The sequence below is a fragment of the Pagrus pagrus genome (genome assembly GCF_965226575.1).
Source record: "Pagrus pagrus genome assembly, chromosome: 19".
NCBI classification, from domain to species: Eukaryota; Metazoa; Chordata; class Actinopteri; order Spariformes; family Sparidae; genus Pagrus; species Pagrus pagrus.
Genome location: NC_140203.1, coordinates 28721332 through 28743341, shown reverse-complemented (window position 1 = coordinate 28743341; position 22010 = coordinate 28721332). Strand labels below are relative to the sequence as shown.

The 22010-nt window shown below is 42.0% G+C and overlaps 1 protein-coding gene across 1 annotated transcript in view; it reads left to right on the top strand.

Moving 5' to 3' along the window:
* Positions 1-22010, top strand: part of megf10 (multiple EGF-like-domains 10) — a 225562-nt gene that overhangs the window by 16026 nt on the left and 187526 nt on the right. Inside the window, exon 2 of the mRNA XM_084383730.1 lies at positions 12475-12610. Coding sequence (XP_084239856.1) covers positions 12492-12610 — 119 coding nt within the window. The 5' untranslated portion in view covers positions 12475-12491. The remainder of the gene's footprint in view (positions 1-12474; positions 12611-22010) is intronic.

Genomic DNA, 22010 nt, shown 5'->3' with positions numbered 1-22010 from the left:
CCATCCACTTCATAGCTATATTAACTCTGTGAGGGGCCAAACAACTCTCTGGTCACTTGGTAATTATGACAAATTCTTAAAAATACAAAAAGCCTGTGCTACATTTGGATGTTTCCTGCATTTATGAAAATAAGCACCAAAAGGTGCAAGTGCATACAGATTTATAGAGTGCAGTCTTCTCATGGAGGGACTTTAGACAGCAGGTTCCTGGCAGCCTCTCTGAGTGGACAGAGAGGCGTCAATACTGTGCTGTCTGGAAGGTAAATCAAAGTTGTGCAGCCCAGCGTAATCCACACCATTAAGGGTTTTGTGTCTGGAGTCCTTTTACATACACAGCAAGGTCTTTGTTTGTGCAGCAGTGCAGTTGTCGTTGGTGGGGAGGGTTTCAGTGCTGGTGGCTACAGCTGTGCCCTCTCTTTGCTCAGTGAAACCAGAGAGGACTGGCCCTGCTGGTACATAAACCGCCTGGACAGAAACACTGTCAGCCACCATAAAGCCCCTGGAGGAATCAGGCTTCCTCTTTCAACCAACATGTTTGAAACGAGGTTAGCCAGTAGAAAAGGGCTAACCTTGCTGGCCTCTAGAAATTTAGCGTGCTCATTAACACAGAAAGACTCATCAAGCAGCTGGAGTAATGAAGTGACGTATTTGGTGCTGTATTCACCAACTGTTTTCATACCATTATGGAAGAAGACCAGACATACTTACAGTGAACACACTGACAAATCCTAAAGATCCTTCCAGAGATTTGAGTGATACTTTGGATTTCAGTAATCTTTTTTTCAGTACATGTACCAATGTAATATGTACATGTTCTTTTAATTTATAGACACACACCATGGTTAAGACCATACCAGTGTTTCTGTTTTAACATAATTCATTAATCTTTACCTTAAAAAGTAGGTCAGATTTTTTCCAGTCTGTTATAAAAAAAAAAATACTGTCATATCAGAATATTGGAAGAGTTACTGGTTGCAGTAATCATCACTGGTGTCCACACTGACTATTAATAGGGATGTAAATCACCAGTTTCAATACAATTCTTTGGACAACAATACAATATTTGTTGTTATCACAAAGTGTGCCACGATACAATTTAGGTTTGATTGAGATGATATCATACGCCAATTTAACATGGTCAGTTACAAATAAAGCTGCCACCCCTTTACACCTTTTGCCATAAAAGAAAAAAACAATACATGATTAATTGTAAACACTTGTAACAATTGTGCACTTGTTTAAGTGCAGTAAAGTTTATTAAAAAACTTAAATTGACTCCACTAACTCATATCAAACATAGCTTAGCAACAAGAACTTTAAACAAAATTATCAAATTTGGCTGAATAAAAACTGTCACCAACAGTTGCTAGTCACCATTATTAGCTTAAGTCTTGGTATTATACATTGGTATTTCTATGGTATTTTACATTGCATAAATTAGATAAATTATTAAAGGGTATCACCACAAATTTTTACACGTTAAAATGTCTTTACAGATCTTGGGGAGTACTGCTGCATATGTGAAAGTAGTATAAAGCCTTTTGTGGCGCCAGAGGAAGCTGCATGTAATCTGGTAAATTGCCTACAGTGAAAAAATGATATAAAACCAAGGGAAGGAAAAGAGGAAGGGATTAGGAGGGGAAGGGAGGGGAGGTTTTTTTTTTAGCAAGCTCAGTCCCTAGTCAAGGAAACCTTAAAATCTTTTAAAAATACAAAAAAGGATAATTTTTTTTTTTTTAAAAAGCAGGGGTTAAGACACAAGAAATGAAAGCTCCATCTGGGTCCATCTGTGAGTTAAAAATATAGGATTAATAAAACAGTAGTTAAAAAGTCACAGGTTGTGGCCTAAAAGTCTGAGTATAAAGCCAGGCCAAGGGCCCTTTTGGGCTCCCCCAATTCAACTAGAGATTCAAAGGTGGACAACAAATGATTTTTCATCATTTTGGTTGTAGTGTGGTGGGTGGTGATTAGTTTTTGATAGAATCTTCAGTATGCACATGCTCTTCTTCCTGTTGATTTAACTCACCACCTTGAATCATCCGTGGCCTAGTTTCATGATGATGTCCAGCAGTTGTTTTTTACTCTCATTTCAATCTCAGATCATTCATCCCCACAGCCATCAAACTGTTTAACTCTTGCACTACCTGAACAGTTTCCACCCACTTGTTTGCTTTATATCTTAATATCTTATTGTTTTTTGTAGATATTTTGTGTTTTTTCTAAATATTTTGTGCTTTTTCTAAATATCTTTTTTTTTCTATTTATTTTCTATTTATTATTTCTATGAATATTTTTATTCTTACTTGTACTTTGCACCTCGAGCTGTTGTAATATGTGAATTTCCCCGTTGTGGGATAAATAAAGACAATCTTAATCTTAATTAAAGTTTGTTTGGAGGAGTTGAGCTGTATTTAAAGCTTGTGATAAAATTGTTGTAAGCTAATCAGTATCCTTTTCCTTTAAAAATTCACAGGGAACTTCAAAAAAGGGGGGTTAAAAGAGGAGGTTCTCAGCGTTTCATTATAGGGCATAGGTTGGCTCGAGGTTAACAGTGTTTCCTACGGAGTGGCCTTGGGTAAAGAGTAGAGGTCCGATAGGACCTTTTACAAAATATTGTTATCGGCTGAACTTAGCTCCCATAGTTGCCGATGGCTGCGCAGCGTCCACCGACCATGCTGAGGAGTACGTCAACATTTTTCATGGAGGATACTCTGAATCAGTCATGATTGTTTGAGGGCCACTTGTGCTGAAAATATCTAAATCCTCTTAATCTCCCTCTCCCTCTTAATCTAAAATAAACAAATTGACACAGACAGGCAACTGATGTATGTTAACGTTATGCAGCAGCCACATGCAGCCATACATGTGTGGCAACAGAAGTAATCCTGGCCAGTTCAGCCACAGAGCAGCTCATCGTCCATTGTAAATAGAACAGATTCCAACAATGTAATCCACTAAATCACACATTTCCAGATCTGGTGTCTTGATATCAAACATACAGCTACTGATAGCTTCTCAACTAGTAGGGGTAAAAATTGGAAATAGGATCAAGCCTTAGTTTTGCAATAACTTGCTGAATTGGGGAATTATTGTGAAAGTAAGGCTCCATAGGGAGTGATTACCTCTGCTGCATTGTTTCAGGAGCTTAGCTGGAATGGCATCCAGTGGCTTTGTTAGTATCCAAGTCTCTGACCATACACACACATTGTTGTAGTTGTGTAGTTCTGCTCTTCCCCCATCCCTCTAAAGTTTAGACTCATTATACTTTTTCACTTAAGGTTTCAGATAAACTACAGTATTAACTGGATGCTTCTGCACTAAGCCACTTGCTATGGCTGTGAAAAACTCATTAAAGCTATCTACAAAGTTTAAATGTTACTGTGAGAAGGTGAGCAGGGGCGGTCTTTATCGAGCATGGGGCAAGGGGGGCGCGTCCCAGAGCACTCAGGGGTGTTGGTTTTGATAGTGTATAGTGGTTTGGGTGATTATTATGCAGAGGTTTTGTGTTGACATGTGAAATATTATGTGAGTTAAAAGGGGATGGTGTATTGTTTATTCTGGGGGATATTCATGTGTATAATGGCAGATGTGGACCATTTTGGTTTTGGTGTTCCCCCTCATTAATGGTTTGCCCCAATTGGGCTTAGCATGCTGCCATATTTAAGGGAGCTTCATTACCGATAATCGTCAAATTCCATTCTGATCCACACTCCAGTTCAGAAGGTGGCGGAAATGCACAAAAAGTTGTTTGCCAACCGCCATTAAAAAAAAGAAGAAGAAGAAGAAAGGGAGCTTCATTCAGCTCTTTGGGAGGGCTCTGAGAGGAAGTAGCCTGGTGCGAGGCTATGTGGTCACCAGTGTTTGCTGTTCTGTGCTCTCAGAGTATGTGTGTTTATTTTCATGTTTGTGTGGAAAATAAAAAGCCTTTTTCTGGCATTTGACGGTTCGCTGGCTGGTGGTTTCATCTACTTACCTGGTTCTAGTCTGCCCGGATCCCCTTTACGTGAGGAGGCCGCGGCGGTCCCTCACAGTTACTTTATTTATACTTAGGCTTTTCCTTAATCCCCAATGACTTACACCTACAATAGGCTATGCAAACAATATGATAGATGTTTTACAGGCAGATGGAGCGAGGGGCAAGAGCTGCTGCTCAGCTGCTTAGAGCCAGCTAGTAAATCTGGATTAGAGCCAGACCCTCTGGAGATTAAACACCTGGAGTCACTTTGGATTCTGCTCTGATCCTTAACCTTTTACCAATGGGAGGAGACCACATCGATTACTTTTAAACTTCTGGCATTGAAGTGGATTTATCTTCACTGTTCATCAACCTGACTGCATCAGCGTCCCGCAGAGCTGACCTTCATTGGCGGACGTGTATGTACTGTAATGTTGACTGCCCACTGGAGCTGGAGGGGTACTTTATTTCAAGAACATAACATTACAGAGAGAGAGGGGAAATAAGAGAGAGAGGAAGAGCGTTTGGTGAGTACGGAATTCACGGAGAGTTGTCCTGAATTTAACCACCCTCGGTATGTGCCGTTGCTCTATGGACGGCTAGTGTACAAAGTATGACTATACACAAATGATCCTGTGGTCAAACTCGTTTTGCCTGTAGTGAATACACCATTAAACAACCACCATTACTGATGAAAATCTATCTGATGTGAATCGGCACAAATGTTCACAGACATGGTAATATTTTAAAGATTTTGTTCACCTTAGATTTAGTCCTGTTCATGTAAATACACAGTTCTGCAAGGAGAGGAGGCGAGAAAAGGAGGTGATGTGCAAACTGAGAAATGTAGAAGAAACCCTTACCTCAATGGAGGACTCGATTTGGACTTTGCTACTACGAACATGATTTATACACAGTTTATCTCTGCGCTATTTTAAAAGGGTATCAAACACATAATCTGCAGCTTTGACAAATATTTTAAAACACTAACATGGCAATAATTGTCTGAAAGGTTTAAATTACTCAACTGAAACCTGCATTACTCTGACACAGTGCAGCCCTCACAGTAACTACAGATACATAACTTCGGGCAGAGATGCTCAAAAGTAATTTTTTGCCAAGTCCAAGTCAAGTCAAGTCTTTTATGGTTGTAATGAGCGCTCTGTTACAGTATCTGCTGCATGCCATCCGGTCTGCTTAGAACACTGCATAGTTATATCTAAGGAATTCAAAGCATGGACTGTACTATCATCACTCCTTTATCTATTAGCATAGAGTACTATAAGCACTGATTAGTTGTTTTTCATATATGATCACTTTAAACAGCCTATTGCAATGCAGTATGAAAAAAAAGACAATGAAAGCTTTCCTTAAAAATTAATAACTGTATTTTCCTTTACAATATAAATACACAGCTTCAGTAGCTAAATAGATGAGATAAAACTCATGATGAAATATCATTGGAATTATTGGCTATCTTAAGTCCTTTTCATACCTAGCAGAATATTTTTGTGGATGCAATTGTCTGTGTAAGATTTTTTGTGTCAGTGGTCTGGTGAAACTAATTTGTATTCAGGATAACATAGGGGGATATTGACTACAGTACTTACTATACTATTGATGACGTTAGTGTTTTTTTTGTTTTTTTGTTTTTTTTACCAGAAACAATTGCTTGAGTAATGTTTCACATCTTCTGCTGTTTCATATCCTTCTTTCCACCCCCGCATCCTGGTAATTACAGTAATGTCAGCTGTTAAGTGTTTACATTACATAACACAATATTACATTGGAGTGCTATGTGCGTGTTAGCTGTGTAGTTAGCACCACACAACAAATACTTTCTACTCAACTGGGCTCTGTAGATCATTTCTCACAAATGTATCTGTAAAGAAAGACATAACAAAGTGTGTGTATAGAGAGTTTAGCTATAACAATCCTAACATGTCTCAGAGATATGTACATAAAGTTAGCAGTATGCCTCCTCTCAACATGGGACAGATGTTGTCAGTTACCCCCCAAAAAAGTCAAACTGAGTGAGAGGGGTTATTATTGCATGTTAATATGAATAATAGTAAACACACAAATACATTTATTGAGCACAGAATACATTTTTGTTTGCTCAAAGAAAATAATTTTGTATTTATTTATTATATTTTTTCTGTGCTCCAAATCTCCCATTGCTTGCTCAGGATTGAGCCACGAATAAGGCCATTTTATATAATTAAGTAATTTAGCATCTTAATATTATTTCACCTAAAGGCTTACTTTTCGTAAAGGTTTTCCAGCAGACCTCCCATATAACCACCCAAATGGTCTTACAAGGCAGAGTATCACTTTCCATACAAGTAGATGCGAGGTCTAATACACAAATGATCGAAAAACAGTCTGTTTTTAGTGAGACCCATGTCCAGAGGGCCACGCACATGTGATGTGACTACTGATGCTCAGGATGTTTTGTTAGGCTGTTCACTGGGCAGACAGAGAAATATACTCTGCTGAGTGGCTGTGATAACCACAGGGGCTGGGGTCAAGCAGACACACAAAGACTGTGTTTTCTCCTTCTCCCTGAATAAACTTGAGCTCTGAGGTGTCAGTCCATCACAGTTAAGCTAAGTTCATACTAAGGGATTTTGGCCCTGATTTTTCAGTCACTGTTGGTTTTTGGAGATTGCAGGCCCAGATCCCAGTCCCAGATCAGAGGCATATCTACGCTTGCTTCGAGGTGTGGCAATGGCCATGTGTGAACTGTTTAAAAATGCAATCCCGGAGCCCACCGATAGCTTGCCATCATCTGCTGGATATCTTACAGGGAAAATATCTAGTTGAATTGCCCATGGGTCAGGGAGTGAGCTACAGTTACTGCTTTCTTTTCTCTCTCTCCTCCTTTTTTCTGCTGTCTTCTGCAGTAGCTCTCTGAGCCCAGTCTTATCACGTATCTATCTGTATGGAGCAGGTAAAATATAAGCCAATTGTCAGAATGCGTTGTCCTTGCTGAATGATAATAAGGGCAAAAGATAAGACTCGCATGGACAAACAGGCTTGCTGGATAGAGCTGTTTCCCTAGTTTAGCGTGAAAGAACGGCATGTCTCTAGCTTAAACTGTGGAGGAATAGTGATGCTTCAAAGACAACTTGATATTGGGGATCATATACGATTTTGTGAAGCTCAGAAGGATCAAACTAGTCTGACATTGCAAGATCAAACCTTTCAGTTCATTATCGATTCCCAGGGAATGTTATCAGTGGGCACAGACCAAAATACACAGCCAAGAGCAACAAAAGTAGTGCCCTTGCCATAGTATTTGCATATTTGAGTAAAGATTCAGAAACTGGACTGCTTATTTCTTGCTTCAAATTTTTACTCAAAGTTGTTTAGACAAGGTCAAATAAGTGAAAGTTTACATAGCTGTAAGCATACTTCATACAACGGGACCCTACCACTCATGTTGAAACTACATTGGCTCAGAACATTGTCAACCACAGATTGTATATGAAGTCAATTCATCAAACCTGCCCCATATTAGATTACAAGGTTACAAGGTAAATGTATTGTCATTTTTTAAATCACAAGGGTTTGAAAAACAAAACATTGTTTGAGTACTTTCGAGTCCTGAGGAGTCTCATGGCCTGGGAAATGAAGCCTGTTGGCATGGCATACTTCTGTATCTTGTGCTAGATGGTAGGAAGGTAAACAGATTGTGGCTTGGGTGGGTGTTGTCTTTTATCCTTTGGGCTCTGTGCAGAAGTCTTACTTCACTGATGTTGCTGATGCTCTGTACATGGGTACCAGTGATGTTCTGGGTGGTTTTAATCACCCGCTGTAGAGCCTTCGTGTCCTGGGCTGTGCATGAACCATGCCAGTTTGTGATGTATCCAGTCAGGATGCTTTATATTGCTCCCCTGTAAAAGCTGACCAGAATCTGTACCAGTTTCCCTAGGAAGTAGAGCCTTTTCTGTGCTTTTTTTTTTACCTTTTTTGCTCCACCTCAGCTACACTGATGTAGACACAGGTGTGTGTCTTTGCCTCCTTTTCAATCAGCAATCAGCTTCTTGGTTTTGCTGTCTGATATGAAATCTCATCGTTGTTTTTAATGCGACCAATGATAAACAGTTGTGACAGCAGATTCGTCTGGTTCTCAGGCACCCACAGAGAAACCGGTAATGATGTGATGTGATGCTCAGTATATCCTGCCACATATCTTTTGGAGTTGAGGTCCCTCTCCTGTCTCTGATGATACCTTTGCTTTACCTCCATGATTTAAGCTTTCAGTATGCTCTGGCTGTGTTGTATGCTTCCTTGTTATGCTTCATCTGACTAAAAAGAAGATTTTAGACCCCTCATCCAGGGCTGGATGTAAAACTCATTAGTAAAACATACAGAAAATGCTCACTTTATAAATCAGACAAAATAAGTGCATTACGAGGAGTTGTCAAACTTGTTTTTTTCCCCCTCTCATACAACAGGGTGTACACTAGCCTTTTATATTACATGCAACGTTATTTATCAGAACAACATGAATAATCAGTACAATCAAAACCATGCTGGTGAAAGTTTTTTGAAATGCTCATGACTATTATCAGAAAAAGTTGGTTTGTGTTTAACTGCAACTGTTATCAAGCAGTCAATAAATTATAGTTAACAATCAATTTGTTAACCAAGTCAGGCCTATCACATGTCAGATCTCATTATTTACTAACACCTTACTAATGTGATAAATGTGCCTGCTTGCCTTTCACTATTGCATTCCAGTCAGGTGTACAAGAGGAGAGCGCATTGCACATATCTGTTGCAGCGTTCAGTCTGTTTCTGTTTCTGTGTTTTGTTTTTATTTTTGTAAAAACAGAAAATCCCACTTTGCACGTGTATGTGGTTGTACAAGGGATGAGTAGCAAAATGCGTGCCTTACTTAGGACAGGATATTCAGATGAGATGCTTGTCCAGAATAAAGATAATTTCATGCTTTTATGTCTTCTTTTTGCAACTCAGCTTTTATAGCTCAATTTCTTCAGCAGGAGTTAGCCCCAACTCCAGCAATGACTCTGGGCTTTCAAAGTCAAAGGGGTTTTGAATCCTCCTTTTGGCACTCAAAATGTCATATCGCTCAGTCAAAAATAGTAAGTGCAACCAGGTGCACCTGAGTAAGTCCAGTCAGGTATTTCACATCTGTGTCAGCGACAGCATTTCCTCTATGTGCTGTAACACATGTGGAAACATGTAGTGACTTTGGTCTGACTGTCTGAGTCGTGCAAGCCACAGCTCCAGGGACTTTTGGAAAGCAAAAATATGTTTCCAGTTTCTGAAAAAAACATTGTGCTGTCTTGCAATTTCAAATTCAGTTAGATAGAATTTAGTTAGTTAGTTCAAAGATTAAAAGATCTGCCTGAAACAACAATGTGAGAAGCCAGTCATCAGTGAACAGATGGACGAGGGGGGACTTATTCTCAAGGAGGAAAGCATTAAAGTAATTTCTCAGTTCATAAACTTGGGTAAGAACTATGCCTTTTTGCAAGCCAGCACACTTCTGTATGAAACAGTAAGTTCATTTGTTCTGCCCCCATGTCCACATCTGATCAAAAAGCTGATTGTTGAGTGTGCTGCCTTCAGTAAATTCAAAATGCAGATAACTAATTTCAGTACTTTGTCAAGTTGAGGGCATATTCCATATTCCATTTGCATGCAAATGCCTGTCGATGAATGAAACAATGATTCCACATGATGTCCTTCCCAGCTGCACCCTTGATCCTTTTCACCTGTTGCAGCGTTTCATCCTTTTTCATATTGTTATTGCCTTTACAATTGCCCCTGTCCAGCCTGCACTTGTAACCACGTAGTTATTCAGGACATAAAATATTTGTTCAACTGTTGTACCAGTAGGATTAGTCAAGCAACATAACAAATCCTCTACAGTTTCATTTTCCCACATGTACCTTATGTAAACCAACAAAGATGCACTGTATAACTATGTACTAACCATGTCTATTGCGGCAGGCAGGATACTTTTTCCTACTATAGTGTGGGGCGGCTGTAGCTCAGGAGGTAGAGCGGGTCGTCTAGTAATCGGAAGGTCACTGGTTTGAATCTCGGCCCATCTCGAAGCGTCCTTGAGCAAGATACTGAACCCCAAATTGCTCCTGATGAGCAGTTGGCGCCCTGCATGGCAGCCCCCGGCATCAGTGTATGAATGTGTGAATGGCAAGTATTGTAAAGCGCTTTGAGTTGTCAGTAGACTGGGAAAGCGCTATAGAAATGCAAGACCATTTACCATTTATGAATGCTATCAAACAATATAGTAGGATAGCTGGGCTTAGTCATTAAATATCACATTTCTACACAGATATACATACATTTCTTCCTCACCCGATCCCTCAACCTTTCCATCAGTGCCGACTGCAGTGGGTTGAATGTGACCTGTAGCACAGATGGCTTCCCCTTTCTAACATTAACTTCAGTCTGTTCCTTAATTGGGCTTTTAATTTCTATTAGCCTGGGGTTGGTTCACATGTATCCTCATGCTCGCTTTCTTCTCGGACAGTTGTTTGGTTAGCTGTAGCTGTAGACTGGTCTCTCTCTGGATTTTTCTTTTTTATTAGCCAAGCATCCATTTCCAGAAGCACACATAAGCGAGAGTACAGCGGCCCCTCTTGTGGCTGTCTGCAGTGGAGCTGAAACCATCAAGTGTAGTAGATGTATCAGGAGCTCTTTCAGTTGACTCAAAAGGAACTGCAGATATAAATCTTAAAAAATGTATTTGGCTACCCAGATAACATTTTCTGCAGCCCATGTTTGGGTCACGACCCACTCTCTGGGAAAGACTTATATAGTGCATTGAGGACAAAGCATCACTGATGTAAACACAGAGTCTGCTCCCCTTGTCTTACCGGATTCTTGTGTTGTGTCAGCACGAAACAGGGTCCAGAATAGCTCTATCCAGAAAGTGACCATTGTTACAATAGGTATATACTGTACGTGGTTATAATATAACAGCAACATCATAGTGACTATATTTTTTTCTCCGACCATTAGGTATACTAGTGAGGCCATGGGGGTGAACTTTCTTGGCAAAGTGTTGCCATGGATACCATGGATTTAAAAAGCAGCTGGCACAAGGACAATCTATACCAACCACTGCTTGCCTAAGCATTATCGTGTATAAACTCTATGATATTGGCCTAGAGGCAAGAGTAATCATGTCATTAATGGGCACAAATGTAAATCGTCTGTAATCATACTGGTGCCTAAACTTCAACGAGAAAGAGATGCTGGAGCATTATCCATGCTTCTGGCACCATTTAAGTAAAACTCAATTGTTCAAATTTCACAACTCCTGTATCAGCAAAGAAGAGTGCTAAGATAACTGAACACTACTTCAACAATTGCACAATTAACAGAGATTTCTAAATAAATGTTAATAATCGCCCCAATCTTTATGCATGTCATCCACCATGTTTGCGTGTTGCTTGGCAACCATTCTGCTAAATGTCGCCTCAGAACATTTTAGCTGACGTGTGATATTTTATCAGCTTGCCATATACAATATACAGTATGCTGCAACCATTTTATTAAAGCAATTTGTCTGCACATCCAGATAATTGTTCAAATTTACCCCAATCTTTAAGCATGCCCTCCCCTGCTTCTGTGTGTTTGATATTTTCAATACGTTTTTGTCTGTATATTTAAATTTAATTTGTCCTATTTATTTCTATTAAAGGTATAGTTGGTAATGTTGGAGAGCTAGCAAGATTTGAAAGTGGCACATGTCTAAGCTCCATCCCCTTCTCCCCCTCCTGTCAGTACTCCGACCAAAGCCCCGCCCTCACAAACTTGAACGCGCATCAGCAGGGCAGAGGAGAGCCGTTAGCATTGGGCTAATACAAGCTATAAAAGTAGCTAAGTTGGCTAACGTTACATATTTCATGAAAATAACAAATCCCCCCGAAGCAAAACAAATAATTACCTGTCCAACAGAAAGACAGCAACCTCTGCATCACTTCTAGAAGTGCTACTTTTGGCTGCATTTTCTCTGCCATTGTTCTTTCTTGCTAGCTCTGCTTCTTCTTCTTCTTCTGTTGTTTTATGGCTGTTGGCAAACAACTTTTAGGTGTGCATTACTGCCACCTTCTGACCTGGAGTGTGGATCTCCTGCTAACTCCATATGGAGTGAGCTGAATATATCCGGCAATGGTGACACGTGATGAGGTCCGGGGGGTGGGGGGTAGGGACAGAGGGGGGTGCAGGCAGGACGAGAGATGAAGGCATCTGATTGGTTCTTTCAACTCAGACCGAGATGCAGGGATTGGTCAGAGTTTTTACAGGCCTGCAGCTGTCACAGAGGTCTGATTTATTTCATTCCTTTTTCTGAACACATTATGTATGGACTACTCTCAGGATGGGAAGACCATTTCACCCAGTATAACAAAAAGTGTTTCTGAACAGGATTACCAACTATACCTTTAAATAGGATAAATGTCTATTTATATAGAGTTAATTTGTGTCCTCTTCTCATCCTTCTCTGCCTGAAGGTGCAGATCTGACCGACATGGCAATGTCACTGCGCTGCCACACAACAGTCCTACTGGCTGTGGCCTTTTGTTTCCTGCCGTGCACCACTTCTTCCCTCAACCTGGAGGATCCCAATGTCTGCAGCCACTGGGAGAGGTCAGTCACAATGATGCAACCATTTCTTTAAGTGCATTTCTTTGATTCAGGAGAAATATGGAGGGCCACACCCAAAGAGACACACACAGATAGAGAAAGAGAACAAACAGGGAAATACAAATATGTTGATAAAATACAAATATGTGGGTACGACGTAGAAGAATGAGACTGAAACTAATCCCTTTTTATTGATCCAATTGACCTCAGATTCAACTTCAACAGGATAACGCATTATTGGTAGTATCAATATTTTGGAATTTATCCGGCCACCTTAAATGGAGACTCTTGGAACCACAAATAATCTTTCATTCTGGAAACGGGAGGCAACCGCCATTCCGACATAACGCCATTCCGACATTAGGCCCTAATTGTCGGAATGGCAACACTTAAACCTGTAATGAAACATCCCATCATTCCAACATTTTTTGCCTCCTAAGGTCGGAATGGTGGTATTTATTTCATTTTTAAATGTCTTGCCATTCCGACACATCTTTTAAAAGGGTTAGGGTTATGGGTTGCGGATTATGGTTAAACTTTGTCGGAATGCCGGGACGTTCGCATGTCGGAATAGTGGTATGTCGGAATGGTGGCATGTCGGAATGGCGGTATGTCGGACTTTTGGGATGTCGGAATGCCAGCATGTAACCTCTGGAAACGCAGTGTTCTGGTGAGTAATAGGGTACAATGAGCTCATTAAGATATGATGTTGTCCTGATGAATAAGGGCTTTCAGGGTAGGAGAAGTACTTCCCATGGACACTCTATCGGTTGGGATCTGGGGAATTTGGAGGCTAGGTCAACACATTGAGCTCTTGTCACGCTCCTCAGGCCATATCTGAGCATTTTTTTGGTGTGGCGATGTGCATTCTCCTGCTGGGGGCAGCACTGCCATCTGGGAGTGCTGTTGCCCTGAGGGGATATCATCAAGTGGCATCCACATGAATGCCAGGAGATTACCAGAAGAACAATGAATTGTAACCATGAATGGTTATTCACATTACCTATCAGTGGTCTTAATATTGTGGCTGATTGGAGTAAATCTGAAACAATCATAAAAATTGTGCTAATTGATTATTATCTTACAAAATTACATATTTATTTCCAACCCTATTCTAACCCTATTGTTATAAATAATAAGGAAATTATAAAAATCACAATCCTGTAAAATAAGCTTTACAAATTGAGTCATTAAAATCTTTGTTAAATCAGACCTTTTCTTCTAAGTTACTAGGTAAGTGGGAGAAAAACAGAACTAGAATTGCAATTAGTAGAGGACAAACATCTGCCAAGGCCCAACAGTTCCCTTTTGTACTCATTAATAGAAACCAGCCACCTAAAAACGGCAGAATTTTTCATCAAGAGCCATGCATTATTCCCTGAGAGAATGTTGTAAAATGCCCAGTCTCTCAATGTTGAGGGTAAGTGAGAAGAAATTCCTAGATCCTGGTTTCTGGGCCAAGACCCATCTGCCATCCAAGTTTCATGGAAATCTGATCAGTATTTTTTGGGTAATTCTGCAGACAAACCAACCAACCATCCAACAAGCAAACAGACACAGAAAGACAACATAACTTCCTTGGCAGAGGTAATGATTTACTGTAGTAAGCTTTTGATTTTCGAGGTATAAATTTCAAAAATCTTTGGAACTTAAATTTAACCAGCCTCAGTACTGACCAGTAAAGAGTACCAGCACCTTTTCATTTTACTTTGGCTTTGGCTCTGCGCCTGGCTTGCAATCTGCAGCAATTTTTGGCATCTGTTTTTTTTCTTTGTGTGCCATGAACAAGTCTGGCAAGAAAACACACTGATAATCTATTAGAAATAGCGTCACTTATGTTTGTGATTGTGTTTTAAGTATCTAGTCCTCAGAATGAGCAGACACACACACATGCTGCTGGCAGAAGAAAAACCCCTACCTGCAGACCATCACAAAAGTCTATGGTCCTTTTTACTTCATTGTTGCAGAATAAACAAAGTCCAGCCTATTCAGTAACACATAAAAGGCTATACGTTATAAATTAAATATTTTTTCATATAATTATAATTTCAAATTTAGGTTATAAAGTCTATGCTACATGATCAGAGAAGAGCAGAATTGACTTGCATTGGCATTGCTGGTCATTTCAACATTTGCTGTTGTAAGGTATATATGAATGGATGATGAAAGTTATTGTAGCAGTTCGTTTTTATTATTGTTGTTAATTTCCTTCATTATTTTTCATAATTCGGTTGTGCTTTGGCAACACATACAGTCGTGGTCAAAAGTTTACATACACTTTTTGCTAGGGATGGATCAAAGAAAATTTATGTCATGACAGTCTTCAGTTCCAATGATTTCTACAGTTCTGAATGAGTACATACTACTTTGTCACAAAAAATATTCATGAAGTTTGCTTCAAATCTGAATTTATTATTGGTCTTCAGAAAATATGACCAAATCTACTGGCTCAAAAATATACATACAGTAATTCTAATATTTGTTTAATTGTCCCTTGGCCATTTGTACCTCGAAGGGGGTGCTTTTGATAGCTATCCACAAGCTGCTGGCAGGCTGAATGTTTTACCACTCCTCCTGACAGAATCGCCAATAGTATGCATTTTTAACCTGATCGTGGCAGTGACACAACTGTGCCAATCACTTTAACAGTTGATCTTGGAACCTGTAACTGCTTTGAAATGGCTCCAAGTGACTTTCCTGACTTGTTCAAATCAATAACGGGCTGGTTCAGATCAATGCTGGTTTCTTTAGACTTTCCCATTGTAGTGTTTGTGACTGAGTCTAGTAGGTGTATCAAACAAGCCCTACAAAACAATGTATGCCTTCACCACAGGTTATTCACACACACACACACACACACACACACACACACACACACACACACACACACACACAGTGTAGACCTCTGCCACAGGTCATACTCACCTGGTAACACACAACACTCACATTACTCAGACCCAGCACCATAATGCAGATCGGCAACACGAAACAAAACCATTACCTCACCCACGAGACAGTGCATCTGCCACTATGTTGTCAGCCCCTTTTTTGTGACACACACGAATGTTATAACCCTGCACCAACAGAGCCCAGGAACACAAGGGGGTTATGGTCAGTGTACACCAACACAGTGGAGGGACTGGAGCCCACATACACCTCAAAATGCTGAAGAGCAAGGAGCATGGCAAGTGTCTCCTCTATCGTGGAGTAGTTGAGCTGGTGGTGTTTAAACATAAAGGAAAAATAACACACAGGATGACTTATGCCACTTTCGCCATCCTGCAGCAGCACAGCACCTGCCCCTGATGCACTGGCATCAACCTCGAACTTGAATGGCTGAGAGAAAGTGTTTTGACACTCCTCACTCCACACAAAAGGGGCAGCAGGGCTGCACAATTTGGTAAGTGGGGCTACCACAACAGAGAAATTATGACAGAAACACGATAATATCTGGTCATGCCAAGAAACCGCCTGAGTTCACATCTGGTGGATGGGACAGGATATGACACCACCGCCACCAGAGCAGGGACTTAGCCGCTTCGAAAGCAGTTTTTGAGTTACCGTTACCCATTGATACTTTTCCCTCCTTTACACCCAGTTTATTATTTAACTATGTTACTCCCTTCATCCCCTAGCCATACGGGGACGTAACATATTTGGGGGTTCGTCCGGGATTGTTAAGGAGCCAGAGAAACTTAGTGAAAGTTTATCCATCCACATTAGCGGCTGTGGTGGTGAGTACTGGTTGTCCGGTTTGCCATTGTAAATCAGCTTTTCTATCGGGCACTCTTTTGTTTTTCTACCTTTTTTATTTTCGGGGTAATCGTGGGCAGTGATAACCTTCTCCGCCGGAGGCAGACATTTCAGGGCCTCGGCCGTTGATGGTAGCCTTTCAAGTCGCCTCGAGCCCGGCACGCTCCAGAAGATAAACAGGTAAAGTTATACTAGGTAGAATCTGAGGAGTTTGTTCTCGCCCGGCTGGGCAGATAATAAATGTGTGTGTGGCGTCGGACGTCAGTGTCGCTGCATTCGCTGCTGTTAGATGAGGTGATTGAATTTTGTTTTAGCGATCAGCTGTAATTTATTTGGCCCAAGTAGTGTGCTGCTCTAAACTAGCTGTCGGCTAGGTGTGTGATTTTTCTTTATCTACTGTTTGGTCGAGTATGCCGACTTTTGAGTTTAATGAGTACGTGGCTAATCCTAGTGTGGATCAGCTCGAACTGAGCGCGATTTGTTTGACATTGCTGCTAATTATGGAGTAACTGCATGGGTGAAGCAAGAGCTCAAAGCAGCTGTCCTTGCTGGCTTAGTTGACCAAGGGGTGTTGGTGGTACCTGGGTCGGATTCTCCTGGCTTGGTGGCCGCCAACGAGGACTGTCCGGTTGACCCTACTCCTGATGTGGGGGGAGTTGGGCCGGAGATGAAGCAGTTTACGTTGCCTCTGTTTGAACCGCTCTCGGTCAAGTCGTCTCCCAGTTCAAAGGTGGATGCTCGGTTAAAGCTCTGGATAGCTCGTCTGCAGTTAGACCAGCAGGAGAGGAGGGAAGAACGGGAGATTCAGCTCCAGAGGGAGTTGGAGCTCAAAAGGTTGGAGGCAGAGACTTCTATTAAGATGCGCCAACTGGAGCTGCGGAAGGAAACGGTCAGCTCTCCTGGCAATGTCTAACATCTGTGCACAAGCTAATGTTGCTAGAAGAGTTCAAGAACTGTTTGCCAGACCATATTGTCATTTATTTAAATGAGCAAAAGGTGGCCCCTCTGCAGCATGCCGTGTATTTGGCCGATGAGTTTGTCCTGACGCATAAATCAGTGTTTGTTAAACATGAACCATCTATTCCTGATGCCACTCTAAAAACCCCAACTGATGTGCCAGTTACTCGGACTTCTGTGCCGCAGTTGGCGGGTGATTTAGAGAAGCTGTGTTTCTTTTGCCATTAGCCTGTCCATATAGTGGCTGACTGTCAGTCTCTGAGGCGCAAGCAGCAGGCGTCAGGGTTGAGGTGGCCCAAAGGTGATGGGCTCATTAAAACCCCCTTCCTGGTGGAGCTGCCCAATGCTTCAGGTGGGCCTGATGAATGTTTCAAGCTCTTCATTTTTCAAGGTTATGTTTCCCTCACAGGAAGAGCTGAGGACCAGTGTCCTGTCACCGTGCTGCGAGACACAGCTTTCTCACAGTCCCTCATCCTCTCAAATGTGATGCCGTTGGGTGCGGAGTTGGCCTGTGATGTAAGTGCGGTGGTGAGAGGAATTGAAATGGGGTTTGTACCAGCACCCCTCCACCTTGTTCATACTCAGTGCAAGTTGATAACCGGTTTCTTCCCAGTGGCAGCGTGTGCTTGTTTTCCAATAGACGGTATTGTTCTCATCATGGGGAATGACGTGGCTGGGGTAAAGTTTTTCCTGTGCCAGAAGTTGTTGTGAATCCCATCCCTAAGCCTGACGACCTGGCTAAATGTCATCCTCCTGGATTTCCACATTTTGCTAAGGATGGATCACCTTTCTGGGCACTGATCAGCGCTTTACACATAAACGGCAATGGGTCTGCAGGTGCAGGTATTTTGTTTTTTGGCTCCTTGGGCGCACAATCCACCACCTCACCAACAGAGGGCAACCTATCCTCAGCCAGAACAGAAGCAAACAAAGAATCACACAGGTCAACATCCTGAGCCTGCTTAGCAGATTGCACTCGAGTGAGCACATTAGCAACCAACGACTCGTGTGTGTTTGTTGCTGATCCCTAGCAAAATGTTTTGCTGCAGCTGAGAACAAAGCTGGCTGTGGGAGGAGGCAATCATTTTTCATTGACAAGGGTGTCTTGATGCGTAAGTGGGTTTCACAGCCAGATGTTTGTGATAAGGACTGGAGCACAGTGTACCAAATTGTTGTTCCTCTGGAGTGTAGACATCATGTAATGGAGTTGGCGCATGAACACTTGTGGTCTGGTCATTTGGGGGTCACCAAAACATATAATTGCATCCTCAAACATTTCTTTTGGCCGGGTATTAAGGCAGAGGTAGCGCGTTACTGTAAAACTTTCCGAACCTGTCAGATTGTGGGAAAACCAAATCAGGTTGTGCCTCCAGCCCCTCTGCACCTTATTCCAGCTTTTGGTGAGCCATTCGAACATGTGATGGTGGATTGTGTGGGTCCGTTGCCCCGTACTAAGTCGGATAATGAATTTATGTTGACCTTGATGAGGCCATTCCTCTAAGGAGAATCATGGCATCAGCTATCACCCGAGCTTTGACTAAGTTTTTCACCACTTTTGGTTTTCCGAAAGTAGTACAGATGGATCAAGCAACTAATTTCCTTTCCACCTGGTTTAAGCAGACCTTGCAATCATTGGGCATCTGGCATGCCGTGTCTAGTGCCTACCACCCTGAGTCACAAGGTGCACTTGAAAGGTGGCACCAGACTTTAAAATCAGTGCTGCACAAATACTGCCATGAAACTGGTAAGAGCTGAGATGAGGGCATCCCGTTTGTTCTGTTTGCAATTAGGGATGTAAAGCAGGAATCGCTTGGTTTTAGCCCGGCTGAGTTGGTGTGTGGTGTGTGTGTGTGTGTGGTCCGTTAAAGGTGCTAACCGAAAAAATTATGTTGGAGTCTGAAAAAATTAATGTGTTGGATTTTGTCTCCCAGTGTAGAGAGCGCTTGTTTCGTGCCCCTGGCGAAGGAAGCACTCGCCGCCTCTCAAAGTGTCATGAAGAGGCGGTTTGACAAGAAAGTGGTGGCATGACAGTTTAATTCTGGTGATGAAGTATTAGTTCTGTTGCCCATGCCTGGTGCGGCTCTCCGTGCACAATTTAGTGGTCCTGATGTGGTGAAAGGTCAGGTGTCACCCACAGACTATATAATCTTTATATGCTCATGCTCAAGCCTTTCCTTTCCAGAGACGTCACTGAGGGAAAGGGAAAAGGGCTCCAGCGACTGCAGCTCCTTGGGCGCTGTTTCGTTGACCTGTGTGGGTTTCCTGGGTGACGATGGTTTGGAGGAGCAAGGTGATGGTAAGCAATCTGGTAGGCTGAGTAACTCTACCATATTAGCGAACATTGAGTCCCATCTGTCCTACCTGCCTGACGGGCAGCACAGTGACATAGTAAACCTGCTCTACTCACATCCCTCCTTGTTTGGTGATGTGCCTTCCCGTACCAGTGTGTTGTCTAACAACATCGACGTTGGCTCAAGCAGCATGCATATCCCTGTCCACTCCCAAAGAGGGAGGTGATGAAACAGGAAGCCGAATATCTGTTGGTAAATGGTTTAGCCGAGCCTAGCAGCAGCCCTTGGAGCTCCCCATGTATTACTTGCTCTTAAAGCAGATGGAACACCGCGCTTCTGCACTGATTTTTGAAAGGTAAATTCTGTCACAGTGCCTGATTCATTTCCTTTGCTGCGTATGGAGGATTGTATTGATAGCATTGGTTCCGCCACCATCATTACAAAATTAGATCTTCTGAAAGGATATTGGCAGGTCCCTTTAACAGCCAGAGCGTCTGCTAACTCCACGTTTGTCACGCCAGACCATTTTCTGCAGTATAATGTAATGGCTTTTGGTTTGAGGAATGCCCCTGCAATCTTCCAGCGCTTGATGCACCTGGTGTTGGGAGATGTGCCAGCCTGTAATGTTTATTTGGATGATGTGGTAGTATATTCTTACTCATGGGAGGAGCATGTGTCCACCTTATCTGAGGTACAGTATTCCAGCGATTGTCTATGGCATTGCTGACGTTGAACCTTGCGAAGTGTGAGTTTGCTAAGGCCACCATCACCTATCTGGGGAAGCAAGTGGGCCATGGTCAGGTCCGTCCACTGGATACAAAGATCCAGGCAGTGGTGTCATATCCTGTCCCATCCACCAGACGTGAACTCAGGCGGTTTCTTGGCATGACTGGATATTATTGGTGTTTCTGTCGTAATTTCTCTGTTGTGCTGCCCCTTTTGTGTGGAGTGAGAAGTGTCCAAACGCTTTCGAAGTAGCTAAGTCCCTGCTCTGTAGTGCCCCTGTTCTGGCAGCCCCAAACTTCTCTCAGCAATTCAAGCTTGAGGTTGATGCCAGTGCATCAGGGGCAGGTGCTAAAATGGGCCCAGAAATGTCACCAGCTGTTATCAGTCATAATCACACAACTTTCTATAATCACTAAAATGGATTGTTCAAGTTACTGTATGTATATTTTTAACCCAGCAGATTTTCAGAAGACCCATAATAAATTCAGATTTGTTATGAATGTTTTTTATGACAAAGTAGTATTTGTTTATCTCATTCCATTACAAAAAAATGAGAACTGTAGAAGTCATTGGAAACTGTAAACTTTTGACTGTGACTTTAAAATGTAATGCCAATAAAGCCTACTGAAATTAGCAGAATTGTATATGTAGTGCTTCATGCAACATTAATAGGGAGTTTGGGGTTAAATTTGGCTATCAATAATAATTAATGAGTGTGTCTGACAGAACAAAAGTAAATAGGGTGGCTAGGGTTCAAAGTACCGGGCTGCATGGCATGGACAAAGGAAGACTACAAACAAAATGGCTGATCAAAAGGGACTACACGATGGCTGATCAGAGGGTTAGACTCAGGTCCAAGATGGTGGATCACCACTTGTTTCTTTGATAGGAGAGAACAAAGAAACAATGGTGGTTCTCGCATCATGTGCACACTGATATCACATGTGGGTGTGATATGCTTCAGGCTGAAGGTGTGCGTGTGACGTGATGCCAAGTTAGAGAAGATGGTCTGTTGCATGCAAAGACCCTGAGTCTGTGTGAAGTATAATTCAACTAATGTCAAAATTAGCCATGTAGCAAAGCAAACTACTAATAACCTGACCTGAGACCACAATAACACCCAAACAGTGAACAAACACATTGATTGAACACATGTGCAACCAGAGTTAAAAGTCCTGTGCCTAGCTGTGCTATGCTTTGCTGTGTGCTATCTAGGCCCAGTTCAACGTAACTAGTCTTTGAAGAAAATGTGCTGGTGGTTCATTGGCTGATGAGCCAAGCAGGAGGTTGCGAAGGTTTTAATTCCAATGTTGAAAATGCTGTTCTTGCCGTGTAAGATCTGATGAAAGGCAGCAGGTGGAGAAAACTGGTCACTCCTTTCCTTTGCAGGGATAGCAGCTTAGTGCTAACTTGCTTTGTGTTCCTTGGATTTTGCTGTTAGCTGGTAAGATTTGCGTTGCAGCTGCTGGTGCTAACTAAGCTGGAATACTAGCAGGACCTTTTGTCGCTGCTGTGAGGAGTAGTTCATTGGGCCTGCTGGAAATGCAGCTGGCAACTCTCTTTGGCCCAGAAGAATCCAGGAGAGGAGAACCTGAGTGCAGGCAGCCCCGTGGGGAACGAGGTGGAGAAGAGCAAAAACAAAGGAAGGAGCTGGAGTTTTGACTATCTGTTTCTGT